At 35.3% G+C, this 15288-nt stretch overlaps 1 protein-coding gene across 1 annotated transcript in view; it reads left to right on the forward strand.

Annotated features, from left to right (window-relative positions):
• Positions 1-15288, forward strand: part of UNC13C (unc-13 homolog C) — a 649809-nt gene that overhangs the window by 424640 nt on the left and 209881 nt on the right. The window contains exon 18 of the mRNA XM_015452851.3: positions 7143-7228. Within this exon, the coding sequence (XP_015308337.3) occupies positions 7143-7228 (86 nt within the window). The remainder of the gene's footprint in view (positions 1-7142; positions 7229-15288) is intronic.

Genomic DNA, 15288 nt, shown 5'->3' on the forward strand with positions numbered 1-15288 from the left:
TAATACCAAAAAGGAAAGAAATTGTTAACTGTATAAACATTTTCAATGCATGGGAATTTTTTTATTGTAAAAGAAAAGAATAGGCCGGGTGCGGTGGCTCACACCTATAATCCCAGCACTTTGAGAGGCCAAGGTGGGCAGATCACGAGGTCAGGAAATCGAGACCATCCTGGCTAACATAGTGAAACCCCATCTCTACTAAAAATACGAAAAATTAGCCGGATGTGGTGGCGGGCGCCTGTATCCCCGGCTACTCGGGAGGCTGAGGCAGGAGAATGGCGTGAACCCGGGAGGTGGAACTTGCAGTGAGCCAAGATCGCGCCACTGCACTCCAGCTTGGGCGACAGAGCGAGACTCCGTCTCAAAAAAAAAAAAAAAAAAAAAAAAAAGTAAAAAGAAACATGGGCAAGAACCATAGGCTCTATTTCTGATTCTGTCTTTGATTTGTTTCATGTTCTAGTATACTCATTGAATATTGTTTTTTCTTTACTGGAGATATCTCAGGGCTTAACTCCTGACCACCAATTTTTAAATTAGAAATAATAACAACTGAATAGGAGTTTTGTGGGAAACAAATTATTATTATCCATCTTTTAAAATAACTCATGTGTATAGTAAAACTCCCATTGATTGTACTTCAAAATTGAGTTTTAAAAATGTTATGATCACAGAAATAATCATATTCACCTTCACAGGCTGCATGAAGTAGAAAATAAGAGTTCTAACGTTTTTAGATCATTTCTGTGAAGTAAATCAGTAAAACTTAAAAGCATGACTCCCCAACCGAAGCTTTATAAATTTTCAGTAGTTTGGTGTGTTTTCTTCCAGCTAACTTTTTCACACATATAAACATAGAAATTCATTTAATAATGTTTGCTTTCATAGTGTTTTTTATGAAATATACGATCATCTTATATGTTAATCAATAATTTGCTTTATTCACCTAATACTGCCTGAGAGACATCTATTCATGTCAGTTGAAATAGTTCTGCCTTGATCATTTCAATAGCTGCATATTTTTCCGTGGTATCATTTAACATCAGGATGATGCAGCCAATGAGGGGACTCCTGCGGCACAGAGAAGAGAAAGTGATAGGGATAACACAGATATTGGTATAGCAGAAGAACTGAACGCCTGTAGAGAGTCATTAGATAACTATGAGAAAATCAACTTCAAAAAAAGAAAGCCTGAATTTTCATCAATTTTTAAATTGTTTCCAGTCTGATAAGTAGAAAATTTTTACTCTTATTAAGGTGAACAGCTCCTTTCTTGTGTTTATTAGGCTTTGATTTTTTTTTTAATTTCCCTTTCATCTCAGCCACTTTTTCTTTCATTTTTTTCTATAGATTTTTAACATGTTAATAATATTACATGTTCTTTTTATGTTAATAATATTCTCTTTTTGTCTTTTATATAAGCTGGATATATTTTTCCAGTTTGTTGTTTTATTTTAAATGGTGGTTTTTGTTTTGCTTTTTCTTTCCAACTTTTATTTGAGGTTCAGTGGGTACGTAGGCAGGTTTGCTACATGGGTAAATTGTAAGTCATGGGGGTTTGATATACAAATTATTTCATCACCCAGATGATAAGCATCTAATTCTTGGTTATATATTAGAATTTTTTCTAATCCTATGAGAAATGCCAAAACTGCTTTCCAAAACAGCTACAAGCATAGTAGCCAATAGGTAGCTTTTAGATCCGTACTCTTCTCCCACCCTTTACCCTCAAGGAGGTCCCAATGTCTATTGTTCCTTTATTTGTGTCCATATGTACTCAATAGTTAGCTCCCACTTATAAGTGAGAACATCTGATATTTAATTTGTGTTCCTGAGTTAATTCACTTACAATAATGACCTCCAGCTCCATCCATGCTGTTGCGAAGAACATGATTTTATTCTTTTTTATACCTATGTAGTATCCTACGGTACACATTTTCTTTATCCAGTCCAGTGTGTATGGGCTTGTAGCTTGACTTCTATGTCTTTGTTTATTATGAATAGTGCTGTGATGACCATACAAGTGCATGTGTCTTTTTGGTAGAAAGATTTGTTTTCTTTTGGTTATATGCCCAGTAAAGAGACTGCTGAGTCAAATGGTAGTTCTATTTTAAGTCCTTTGAGAAATCTCCAAACTGTTTTCCACCGTGGCTGTTTCCTACCAGCAGTGTATAATCATTCCCTTTTCTCTGCAACCTCACCAGCATCTGTTATGTTTTTACTTTTCAATGATTGCCATTCTGACCAATGTGAGGTAATATCTCATGGTGGTTTTGATCTGCATTGCTGTAGTGATTAGCGATGTCAAGCATTTTTTCACACGCTTGTTGGCCATGTGTATGTCTTCTTTTGAGAAGTCTCTGTTCATGTTCTTTGTTCACGTTTAATGGTGTTGCGTGTTGTTTTTACATATTGACTTGTTTAAGTTTCTTATAGATTCTGGATATTAGACCTTTGCCAGATGTATACTTTGCAAGTATTTTCTCCCCTTCTGAAGGATGTCCCTTTACTCTATTGATAGTTTCTTTTGCTGTGCAGAAGCTTTTTACTTTAATTAAATTCCACTTGTCAATTTTTCTTTTCGTTGCAATTGCTTTTGGGGTCATCATAAAATCTTTGCCAGGGCCTATGCCCAGAATGGCATTTTCTAGGTGTTCTTCTGGGTTTTTATCGTTTTCAGTTTTACATTAAGTCTTTAATTCATCTTGAATTGATTTTTGTATATAGTGAAAAAGATCCAGTTTCAGTCTTCTGCACATGACTAGCCAGTTATCCCAGCATCATTTATTGAATTGGGGAGTTGTTTCCCCATTGCTTTTGTCAGCTTTGTGAAAGATCAGATGGGTTGTAGGTGTGTGGCCTTATTTCTGGGCTCTCTGTTCTGTTCCATTGTTCTATGTGTCTTTCTTGGTGCCAGTATCATGCTGTTACGGTTACTGTAGTCTTGTAGTATAATTTGAAGTTAGGTAGTGTGATATATTTGGCTTGGTTCTTTTTTCTTAAGATTGTTTTGTATGTTTGGGTTCTTTCTTGGTTCCATATGAATTTAGAATGTTTTTTTCCAATTCTATAGAAAATGTCATTTGCCAAACTGCTTTCCAAAACAACTATAACATTTTCCATTCTCAGAAGCAATGTGTCAGAGTTCCAGCTCCTCTGCACACTTGCATCTTTGCTAGCCCTTAATAGTATTGGGCTTTTGCCTTTTGTTTTTTTAAGCTATTCTAATAGACATGTAGTATCACATCATAATTTTATCGGCAAGTATCTAATGACTAATAATGTTGAGCCTATTTGCATGTGTTTATTTCCCATCTAATTTTTTTTCTCTTCTGAAGTGTCATTCAAATCATTTGCCCATTTTTATTGGGTAATGTTTTTTCTCTATTACTGAGATTTTAGTATAATGTATATACCCTAGATATAAATCCTTTATCAGACACATGTTTTGCACATTTTTTTCTCCCTGTCTGTGGCTTACCTTTCTGTTTTCTCAACAATGTCTTTTGAAGATCAGATTTTAATTCATGAAGTTCAATTTATCAATATTTTATGGGTTACACTTTTGTGTTACATCTAGACAAGTTTTGCCTAATATAAGGTCACAAAGATTTTCTACTATGTTCTCTTTAAAAAGTTTTATGGCTTTAGGTTTGGCATTTTGGTCTGTGGTCCATTTTGAGTTAGATGTTTAATTTGGTGCAAGGTATGAGTCAAGATTTTTTCTTTTTTGCCTGTAAATATTCAAGTATTTTAGCATCTCTTGTTGAAAAGACTGTCCTTTCTTCACTGACATACTGTTACACATTGTTGAAAATTAGCCACTCTTGTATTTGAAGACATTCTGTGTGAATTATTATATTTTCATAGAAAGCTGCAAATACAAGTAAAGTTTGTTCTTTAAGAAAAAAACAACAGCATTTTTTTCATCTTCTGGTGTTTTTACTTTGCTATGCCAATTTTAGAATCAGTTTGTTGATTTCCACAAGAAATTCTGCTAGAATTTTGATTGAGATTGCATTGAATCTATGAATCAATTTGAGAAAAGATAAAATTCTAACATTATTGAGTATATCAGCCTATAAATACAATATATCGATTTAGGCCTTATTTCGTTTTTCAATACTTTATAGTTTTCTTCATATAAATCTTATGCGTATTATATTAGATTTATAACTAAGTATTTAATAACTTTTGATGCTGCATTAGTGCATTCTGACCCTGCTATAAGGTGCATGCCTGTAGTCCCAGCTACTCGGGAAGCTGAGGCAGGAGAATCGCTTGAACCCAGGAGGTGGAGGTTGCAGTGAGCCACGATTGCACCACTGCACTCCAGCCTAGGGGACAGAGTGAGACTTCATCTAAAAAAAAAAAAAAAGAAAAGAAAAGATGCCTGAGACTGAGTAATTTATAAAGGAAAGAGGTTTAATTGACTCACGGTTCCATATGGTGAGGGAAGCCTCAGGAAACATAATCACAGTTGAAGGCTGAGGGGAAGCAAGCAGCGTCTTCACAAGGCAGGAGGAGAGAGACAAGAGCACAGGAGTGAACTGGCAAACACTTTTAAAACCATCAGATCTTGTGAGCACTCACTCACTATAAGAAAACAGCGTAGAGGAAAGTGCCCCCATGGGGATTACAGATCCCTCCCTCAACATGTAGGGATTACAATTTGAGATGGGATTTGGGTGGGGACACAGAGCAAAACCATATCAGATGCTATTATAAATGATACTGTTATTTTAATTTCAATTTCCAATAGTCCATTGGTAGTATACAGAAATATATGAATTCGTATTCTGTGACCTTATATTTTGTAGCTTCTTAAATCAGTTTTTTAGACATTTTCTATGCAGACAATTTTTAGTATGCCATTTTTTATGTAGAAAATCATGTTCTCTCTGAAGAGTTGTATTGCTTCCTTTGCTATCTATATGCCTCTTACGTATTTTTCTTGCATTTTAACAGAACTTAAGAACTCCAGTATAATGTTATGTAGAAATACTGAGAGTCAACATCACTGCCTTCATCCTTAAGTATCAAGTGTGAGACATAACTATAATTTTAGCAGTAGGGTTTTGTAGATTCTCTTTATGAGGTTAAAAAAGTTCACTTTAGTTACTATCTTTCAGAGGGATTTAAAATCATGAATGAATGAATATCAAATACCTTTTCAGCATCTATTGAGATGATCATAAAATTTTTCTTCCATAGTCTAACAATACAGTAAATTATGTTGATTGATTTTTGAAGGTTGAATTAATGTTGCATTTTTGGGATAAACCTCTCTTGATCATAATGTATTATTCATTTTGTATATTGTGAGATTAAATTTGATATTTTTTGTTGAAGATCTATGTTTATAAGAGATATTCTTTAGTTTTTTGTGTGAATATCTTTGTTTCCTGTATATTGTACTGTAAAGCTAATATAATCTTATTCTTGATTTAAATAAATCAAAATAACTAAGCAATTTTGTCTTTTTATAAGCAAAAAGCACTCTTATTATATCACTTATAATTTTGATGCTGCATACTAACTACATAAAATCTAATGGACTACAAAATGTATGATGCTAGTATTTATGCTCAGATGAAACCTTTTGAAATAAATTGTTTACCTGGGGTTATTGTTATATCAATAAAGTAAAATTTAATGTTGAAAACTAATTTATATGTATTCAGGTTGTATTAAATTTTGTAGAAGAGATCTGAACTTAAATACTTGATAAATATAAAGCTTCTGGATTTAAGTTTCAAAATTGAATGCCTTATTAGACAAATTGATAAAACTGGCAGTCAGTAAGGGAAACTGATGCAACACACTCTAATTTTGATGGAAATATGGAATAGAGTAGTTCTGTATGTGTCAATAGTCTTTTCTTATTTGAGGTTGTCTTGAAGTCATATTTCCTTAGATAATGCTTTCCATACAGGATTATACTCTTTTTTTATTTGAACCCCCAAATGTAGATGAATGTGAGAGCTAGCTCTGTTCCTTGATATAAATATTTTTATTCATGTGTGCACGTCTGTATATATATATATAGAGAGAGAAAATACTTCCAGTCTTACATTCTGGCGTGGAGTGAGTGTTTACATTGTAATAAAAAGACTCGGTCATCATATTCATTGGGCTTGTATTACTTAGGAGCCTTTTCATGAGATTGAATACACATGCAAACAAAATAAATGTTTAGAAGCAGTCAGAATCTTGTTTTTAACCTAAGCTTGTTTAGTCTAAACACAGACCTGCCTGGAAGTTCTGGAATACAGATTAGTGGGGGTGTCCACCAGGAGCCATTTTGCCAGAGGGAGTGAGGAATCTTTGTTGAAATAATTCACATAAAGATAATAGATAATAGAAAAAATAAAAGTACTTAAGTGTCCTTCAAGGAAAATGGCTGAGGGACATATATGAGTTGTGATTTTTTTGGTGTCATATGGTATTTGCTATTCACCTTCTTCTGATCTATCCTCGAAAGTGAGACATAAAAAGATGGAGTCAGCCAGGTATGGTGGCTCATGCCTGTAATCTCAGCACTCTCGGAGGCCAAGGCAGGTGGATCACCTGAGATCAGGAACTCCAGACTAGCCTGAACCAACATGGTGAAACCCTGTCTCTACTAAATACAAAAAATTAGCTGGGTGTGGTGGCACACGCCTGTAATCCCAGCTACTTGGGAGGCTGAGGCAGGAGAATTGCTTGAACCCAGGAGATTGCAGTGAGCCAAAATGGCACCATTGCACTCCAGCCTGGGAGACCGAGTGAGACTCCGTCTCAAAACAAAAAAGAAGAAGGAGAAGGAGAAGGAGAAGGAGAAGGAGAAGAAGTCTTCGATAAAACCAAAGGAGCTCTTGAGAGACAAACACTCATCACAAGACATCCACAGGCAGCCCCAGTCACTGTTACTTTGGCACTGATATAATGAAGTCTGTTTTCTTACGATCCAATAACTTTTTAACATTAAACTCTAGTGTATAACTTTTTTTTTTTACTTATGACAGTTCATAAAGAGAAATGTCATAAATAACAGTGTTTATGAACTATATAATAACTACTGTGGTAGATGTGTAAAATGATGTATTTTGGTTTGTAGGCATGTTATTCTTCCTCATACACTAATTAAATGTGTTTGGTTTTAGGTTTCCTCAAGAGCTGAACATGGGAAAAATAAGTGCCGAAATTATGTGGACTCTTTTTGCTCTGGATATGAAATATGCATTAGAAGGTAATTATAAATATTTATACTTATTCACCTACATGTTAGAGTTAAATGGTGATTTTGTGTTCTTGGCTTTAAATGTTAAGAATTGAAATGTTAAAACATTAATTATTGTGATCAATTTAGTTCTAAAACTTATTTCCATATGGTAGAAAGATAAGGTCTCAAAGTACACAAAAAGCCCTAAAGAAGTATATTCGTTTTTAATTATATGGTCTAAGTTCTGGGCTCGTAAGAGTATTTCACTGATAGGATTATGCTCATATGTAAGAATACTTGATGTAGTTCATTAACCAAAACAGTCCATATTGAGGAGGTGGATGAGTAGTTAATCCAGATATTTGTCTGCATAGACTTGGAAATAGTATCCACGGGGAGGCGGGTCAAAATTCTACCAAGTTTACACAAGAACAATGGCAGAGGTCTTTACCCGAAACTCCACTCTGAATAAGTACAAATCATACGATGTAGAAAAGGAGAAATACAGCTCTAAGTTAAATAATTCTATAAATATTCTTTGTGCACCCACATTGTGTTTACAGTTAGAGATAGAAGCATAGACCAGGTTACTGTCCTCTAGAAACTAACAACCTAGTAGAAAAATTTATTTGTACTTATTCAGTAAATATATATTGAGCCCATAGATACTAAATGACCATTGGCACACTGGATGTAGGGGATGCAACAGTGAACAAGATAGCCCTGGTCCCCACCCTCATCAAGATTATGGAGGAGGGCTACAAGAATGCAAACAGTTGCAATATGGAGTGGTGAGGACTAATGATGACGGAATGTCTGGAGAAGCACCTACATCAGACCTGGGGCTAGGGAACAAGGCAGGCTTACTGCGGGAAATTCCTCTAAGGAAATGTAACGTTGATAAAGACCTAAAGGATAGGTAGGAGTAAGAAGAGCTTTTGGTAAGACAGAGCACTAGCAATTAGAGAAAGCACAAGGTGCATTTGAGAAGCGAGAACTCAGTAGGCCCAATGAGCAAGAAAGAGGTAGCAAGAAGTAAGACAGGAGAAATTAGCAGGGACCAGCAGACAGGGCCTTCTGGGCCGTTGTGAGGAGTTTGACTCTGTGTGCTGAGAAAAACGAAGTCCCATAAAGGATTTTCAGTAGGTGCATGTCTTAGATTTGCAACTTAGAAAAATCATTTTGATTGCAATATGGAGAAAAGGTTGCGAGAGTAAGACAGGTTTTACAGAGTTCATGTATATCATGCTACTGTTTAATAGCTTTCCTGTACCAGGTTGCAGAGGGAACATTCAGTTTTTCTCATTTGGAAAAAAAGGTACTCAATAGATCATAACATCTAGTTTTCTGATAAAGTCAGCCTCTTCCACTCACAAATAGAGAGGCTTATCTAATCTTTAAAATCACACCAGAACTGCGCAGAGGTGCAATTCCTTACTTTGCAATGAGGTTTTTCTTCTACAGTTTATTCATGACCCAGCCCTTCCTACCTCTTCTGTCTTTGCCTCCTACTAACCACATCCTTTTACATCTCTCTGCTTTCACTGTCTCTTTGGGACCCCAACATTATCTCTTAAATCAGACAAGAACCACCAGTCCACTGAGCAAATACATTTTTTTCAGATAGCGTTCACTGCATTCTCCCACCCTCCTTGAAAGGCTATTAGGCATCTGAACATTTTTAGGGTCGATATAGATTCTTAATCTCCTCTGACAGAACCTACTCTTCTCTGCTGTTCCCTGTAGTAGTTATTGGTACCACCATTTATGCAATTACTTAAGCAATATGGGTTATCATATAAATTAAGCACATATGGGTTATTAATATCATATATCATATCATATAAAGTAATATCATATAATTTATATGATATAAATAAATATATAAATAAATATCATATTAAATTGATATTTAAATATGATAAATATTTAAATATGACATTTAAATATTATAAATAAATATTAAATATGATATTTTATATGATATAAATAAATATCATATAAATAAATATCATAAATAAATATCATATCTCATAAATTAAGCACATATTACTTAAGCACATATGGGTTATCATATAAATCTAAGTCTTAGAGTAAATTTAACTGAGGACTTACGTACAATTCTTCATAACCATATTTTCCATGTTTATGATTCAGCATACTTCATATATATTTTGAAGATTAAAATGTTTTAGTGCTTTTTAGTAGAATAGATGGTCTTGTTAGTGACATTTTCAACTATATGAGATTAGAGCTTTTTGAAAATAAGAGCTATGTTAACCATGTGTCAGTCCTTAACACAAGTCTGGCATGTAGTAGTTGCTCAATAAATAATGGTTGCATGAAAATCTAAGGTGCACTAAAGCAGTGTGTAAATGAATACATATGTGTAGATTAGCGACATAATTCAGAATTATTTTCATTTATATTATAGCCAGGCAGTTGTATTTTTTTTTTTTTCCAAGACAGAGTCTTGCTCTGTCGCCAGGCTAGAGTGCGGTGGCGTGATCTTGGCTCACTGGAACCTCCAACTCCCTGATTCAAGCCATTCTCCTGTCTCAACCTCCGGAGTAGCTGTTTTCTAGTCTGTTCTATATCAAAGTTACATTGTTCATCAGTTTAATTGCCCATACTGATATTTGCACAACAGAATAGTAAAGTTTTAGCTCATCAGAATGCCTTTTAGCCTCAATCCTTACCCAAAGGCTTTCTAATATATAACAATCTATTTTACATTAGCAAACACAACCCACAGAACATATGGCAAGATGCTGCTTTTATGAGATAAAGCCACATTTTAGCCATCAAACAGATTTCACAGACTGGTTAATAAAAATCAGCTGTCAGGATATCTAATACAAAGTCTGAAAATATTCCATTTAATCCCCTATGTCATTTTAGTGGGGAAATGGAGATCAGGGAGAATAGACGTTGAGAAGCAGGGCAAGACCAAAGTGGACAGATGTGTTTCAGCCTCACCTTCCTCTGCTTGTTCTGCGTGTTTCTTCCCACATCCTGTCTGCCCTGCCCCTTCTTTATCTATATCTTATGAGTACCTGGTGCACTCAGGGCTTTCCAAGAAGTTAAACACACTAAAGTATTTGGGGCATCGTGGTTATCCCTTCCAAAAGATCTGAAATCAAAATAAGGAAATAAACACATTATAATTAAAAACTGGGATGGTGGGCGGGGGGGGGGGGGGTGGCAAATATATCCCACATACACTGATGAGCTGGAAGTGGCCATGTGGGAATGAGCATAAAAGACAATAAAATGGAAGCAAGAAATGAAACTTATTAGCATCTGCTTCTGACCTCTAAACATACATCTCAGAAATTTAGGAGATTCTTGCCTCCTTTCAACTTTACATTGAAGGAAAGCAGCAGTGTTAATTCGATTGGCCTAAACTTGGAAGCACAGATCCTCTTTCACACTTACAGTAAGTGCATTTCAGTTTCCTCCACTGGCAGTTCCCTTCCAACCCGCGCACTCCCTCCTCCCTTCCAATTAAGTTGAAACTACTTGTTTTATATATCTGGAGTAGATAGAGAAGGCGAGCTCTGTATACCTAATCTGGAAACATGCTGACTAAAATATTTGGTTTCTAAATAACAGAAGAAAAATAGACATCTAGGAGTGTTTGTAATGCTATTATTCAGGTACACCTTTGACAATCTAAATCACTTTGTTATCTAGTTCAGTAAAAGATAATTAAAATGTGTTTACCTGAGTAATATGCCATGCTCTTTTGATAGAGATGAATATTTCAGAGTAGGTATGTAATTAACTGGTCAGCCACTTTCTCTGGTCCAACTTAAAACGTAATCAAATGGTAAGAACAGGGCTACACTAACTTCTCAGGCTATGAATGCGGTCCCACTTGTAGTATAGGCAAATCTATTTGATGAACACACAGCTGTGTGTTCTGATATTATTAGAAGTTCAACGGCTAATAAATTCAGTAACTTTTAAGTCTGTCTTTCTGTTATACAAGGTGAACTCTAGCAGAATCTCACGTAAATGGAAATGAGTTTCCAAAAACCCACTGAGCTGGTATTAGAATCAGGATATGGAGCATTACCTGTTTAGATATTTTTAATTAGTACATGGTCACTATATAGATAGAACATAAGGTCTTGATGGTTATTTTATCCCTGCCTGAACTCAAACTCTAAGATTCTAGTTTTATCTCATATAATTCTGACTCTTTGGTTTTGAAATAAGGAGCAACAGTGGACACTGACCTTCAAGGATTTAGTTAAGTTACCTGGTCATCTGTGTTCCTAGAAAACACTGAACTTTCTCACATTTTTTGTTTGAGATGGTATTAGAATTTAAATTTCTTGTTAACTCAATGTAGAGTCCGTGTCGTCATGGATACAGCTGGTCTCTCACTGTTGACCTTGGTACTCACTCAAGTGTGACAACTTTTTTTTTTCTCTCATATGTGAGGCCTCAGGAGACTATAAGGCTAAGACTAGGTTATCTTTCTCTCTCCTTTTTACAACATACCCACTTTTCTAGTTAATTGTTTTAGTAGCTAATTATTTTTGGTGGGCTTAAGGAGTCAGAAAAGAATAAAATGAACAGATACCCTGCAGTAGCACCAAAAGAGTAAAAGAGAAACTCTCAGCTTGGATACCTAAAAAGTATAAGGTTTAGCGTTAGTGTGTCAGTTACCTATTACGATATAATGAATTATCCCAAAATAGAGTGCCTGGCAACATACATAAGTAGCTGCTATTGTTGAAGAACTGTCGGGCTGGGGGATTGCTTTCCTAGGTGACATACTCATATGGCTGTTGAGTAGTTGCAGGCTGTCAGCAAGAGACCTCAGTTGTTCTCAGCATGGACCTCTCCGCAAACTCCTTGACCATTTCCAAGATACAGCTGCTAGCTTTTCCCAAAGTGGGCAATGCAAGATAAAAGGCAGGAGCTACCATCTTTATTATCTATACTGTGAAGCCACACTCAGTCACTTCTACGATACCTCATTGGTCGCACAGTTCCGCTTGTTCAGCGTGGGAGAGAGTATACAAGGATATGAACGCTAAGAGTCAAGGATCACAGGTGTCATCTTGAAGCCTGGCTAACACAATTAGCGTTTGCCTCTCTGATCATTTCTGTATAATATTAGCATATTCTTATTTTAGGTAAGGTTTTCGTTTGTGATGATTTTAAACAAAAATAATAGTCAATGTGGATAAAACCATATTTTTTTTTCCTTTGGCTTCATTTCCCTCAGCTCTTCCCATAACAACAAGAAAATGAGGTGAGCAAGAAATAACTTGAAATTTTATGAAAATAGATTATTGTCTAAGATGTTAACCCTCTCTAGTTTTCCTAGCAAGCTCCTCTGGGAAGGGAATTCCGGTTCACTGAGAAGAGATTAACCAGACACTTTCAGGAAAGGCATTCATTGGTCTGTTGTGCTCTCTTCATTTCAGAACAGTGGTTTTCAACACTGACTATACATTAGAATCACCAGGGGTAGAGCCTCGGCCTTTTGAAACATACCCAGATTTTTAATCTTATTTAGCAATTGCCTATTTAGCACTTGCTAGTTACTGGTTTAAATGATTTACAAATATTAACTTATTTGATTCCCACAACAAACCTCTGAAATAAATACTATCATTATTCCCCTTTTAGAGAGGTTATGTTGCCTGAAATTACATTGCAATTGAATGGAAGAGCCCAGATTCCTGGTGGTTCTAGTATGTATTCATACTAGATTGATGTATTCATGATTGAGTACCGTTATCATAATGTTAATTACGTTTTAGAGGCCTTCTTTGAAAATCTGATAAAATATGTAGACTGTATTACTAGAAAAATGCTAAATAGCCTACACATCAAAACTCTGCGTATATTCTCTCAAAGATATGTATACAAATGCCCTGTAGCCCAATCATTGACTTCTTCCAAGGGTCCATGAACCCCAGGTTCAGAACTTTTGCTTTCTAGAGCAGTGATTATCCCTGAACCAGCAGCATCAGCTGGGCAGTTGGTAGAAATGCAAATTCTTGGGCCCCACCCCACATCTACCTAATCAGACATCCTGGGAACAGGGCCCAGCAATTCTTGTTTTAACAAAACTTCCAGTTGCACCTAATGTGCATCAAAGTTAAGAACCAGTGCACTAGAAAACCGTTTGTGGAAGCAGGTGATTTAACTAGCAAATGAACCCATCTGCATGGTTCTTTGTAGACATCTCATCGTTCTTGGCTCATCCTTATGGAAGTAGAAACTATGTGGTGTTAAAACTTAGTTTATTTGATAAAAAATGATCACCAAAGGAAAATTAATCACAAATAGTCATTTACTTTTTCATTAATGCAAGCACTTATATAATATGTATTCAAGGAATCCCCAGAATGCTTGCTGTGTGCCAGTCATTATGCTAGCAAGGCTCAATGCAACACAACAGGCATGATCCCTGCCTTGAGAAACTTTTTACTTTACAATAAGCAAATAATTACACAAATAAACATATAAGATTTAATCAGTGATATGGATGAAAGGCATGTCCATTAGACATCTCTAACTTAAATGTTTAAAGTAAACCTAGAAGTACAACCTTCTCACCCACATCCTATTCCTCTCTTGGTCTTTTTTTTATTACAGCAAAATATGTTACTATTTGTGGATTATCAGACATTATCTTTGATTCCTTATTTCTCTTACTCTACCACCATCTCCAGACACTTGACATAGACAAATCCATAAATACTTACCTGTTCTACCTCCAAAGCATATTTGGCTCTCACACTTCTCTCCATCTCTACTACCTCCAACTAGTTCTAGCTACAGGCCCCCTTCACTTTGATACCTATAATAGCCCTCTAAGTAGTTTGCACATTTCCACTCTTGCTTTCTTATGATCCATTAGCCCATAACATTCTGATTGACTTTCACACACTTAGATTACATCAAGACATTCTCTGGTATGTAGAAGTTTCCAAAGGCTTCCTCTTTCAATTGACCAAAATCCATTATTTTTACTATAGCTTATAATGTAGCATGTAGTCTGGGTTCTACTCATCTTTCCAACTTTACCTCTTCAGTTTCCTCTCACTCAAATGTAGCCACACTGTCCTCATGACTCTTCCTTAGCTGAGACAAATGTGTTCCCACACCAGGGCATTCATATTTGCTTGCTTCTCTGCCTATGAAGCTGTTTCCCTTCTCTTCTTAGAGGGCTCCTTTCCTTTCTTCAAGTCTCATTTCATGGTCACCTTCCTTTACAACCCTACCCTGACCATCCCATCCATCACAACACTCCCAAACATCTCCAACTCTTTTTTTCTTCCCCAAACCTTTATTGTATCTGAATCTTTTTATTTAGCCTGGTTATTTGTTCACTTCTTTACTACTTTTTTTCTGTTTTTGATGGCTTTTCCTTTTTTCTGTTTGTACATGTTTTGGTCACAATCCAAAGCAAAAAGAGAATACACTTTTACAGCAATATAGTACACACACACACACACACACACAACCAAACCAAAAACTTCATGAAACGTAAACATCATGATAAAGATAACAAATTCTGAAATTTTATTTCTTCATAGGTGTGAATGTACATTATATATATGTGTCTGTATATACATGAAGATATTACATGTTTATAATATATAGGATACATATATGATATATTGCATATAATTTACGTATATATATTTAAATTCTGGTCATAACCCTCTAAATTGATGTTATGACCCACTGAGGGGTTGAAGCTCGCCGTTTAACAACACTGCTTTTAAAAATAAGCTTCATAGAGTATGAAACTTTGTAATTTCATTTAAAATTGAATATTCCTATTCAAAAAATAATAATTGAATATTTTAAAAATATATTATGCCACCTTAAATCTCACAAAATATATATTTTAGATATAGTCAGATATATTTCTATGTTGATAAATTTGCCAATATAATATGACATATAGATAATTTCCCCAACAATATTTGGAGTTTGACACAATGTGGGGCCTGTCTTTGTGTACCTAGCTCTTTATTTCTAAATATATGTAAAGAAAATGTTATATTTCTGCATAAAAATGTTTTCTCTTCAAACAAATTAAGATA

This window comes from Macaca fascicularis, chromosome 7 (genome assembly GCF_037993035.2).
Source record: "Macaca fascicularis isolate 582-1 chromosome 7, T2T-MFA8v1.1".
Lineage (NCBI taxonomy): Eukaryota > Metazoa > Chordata > Mammalia > Primates > Cercopithecidae > Macaca > Macaca fascicularis.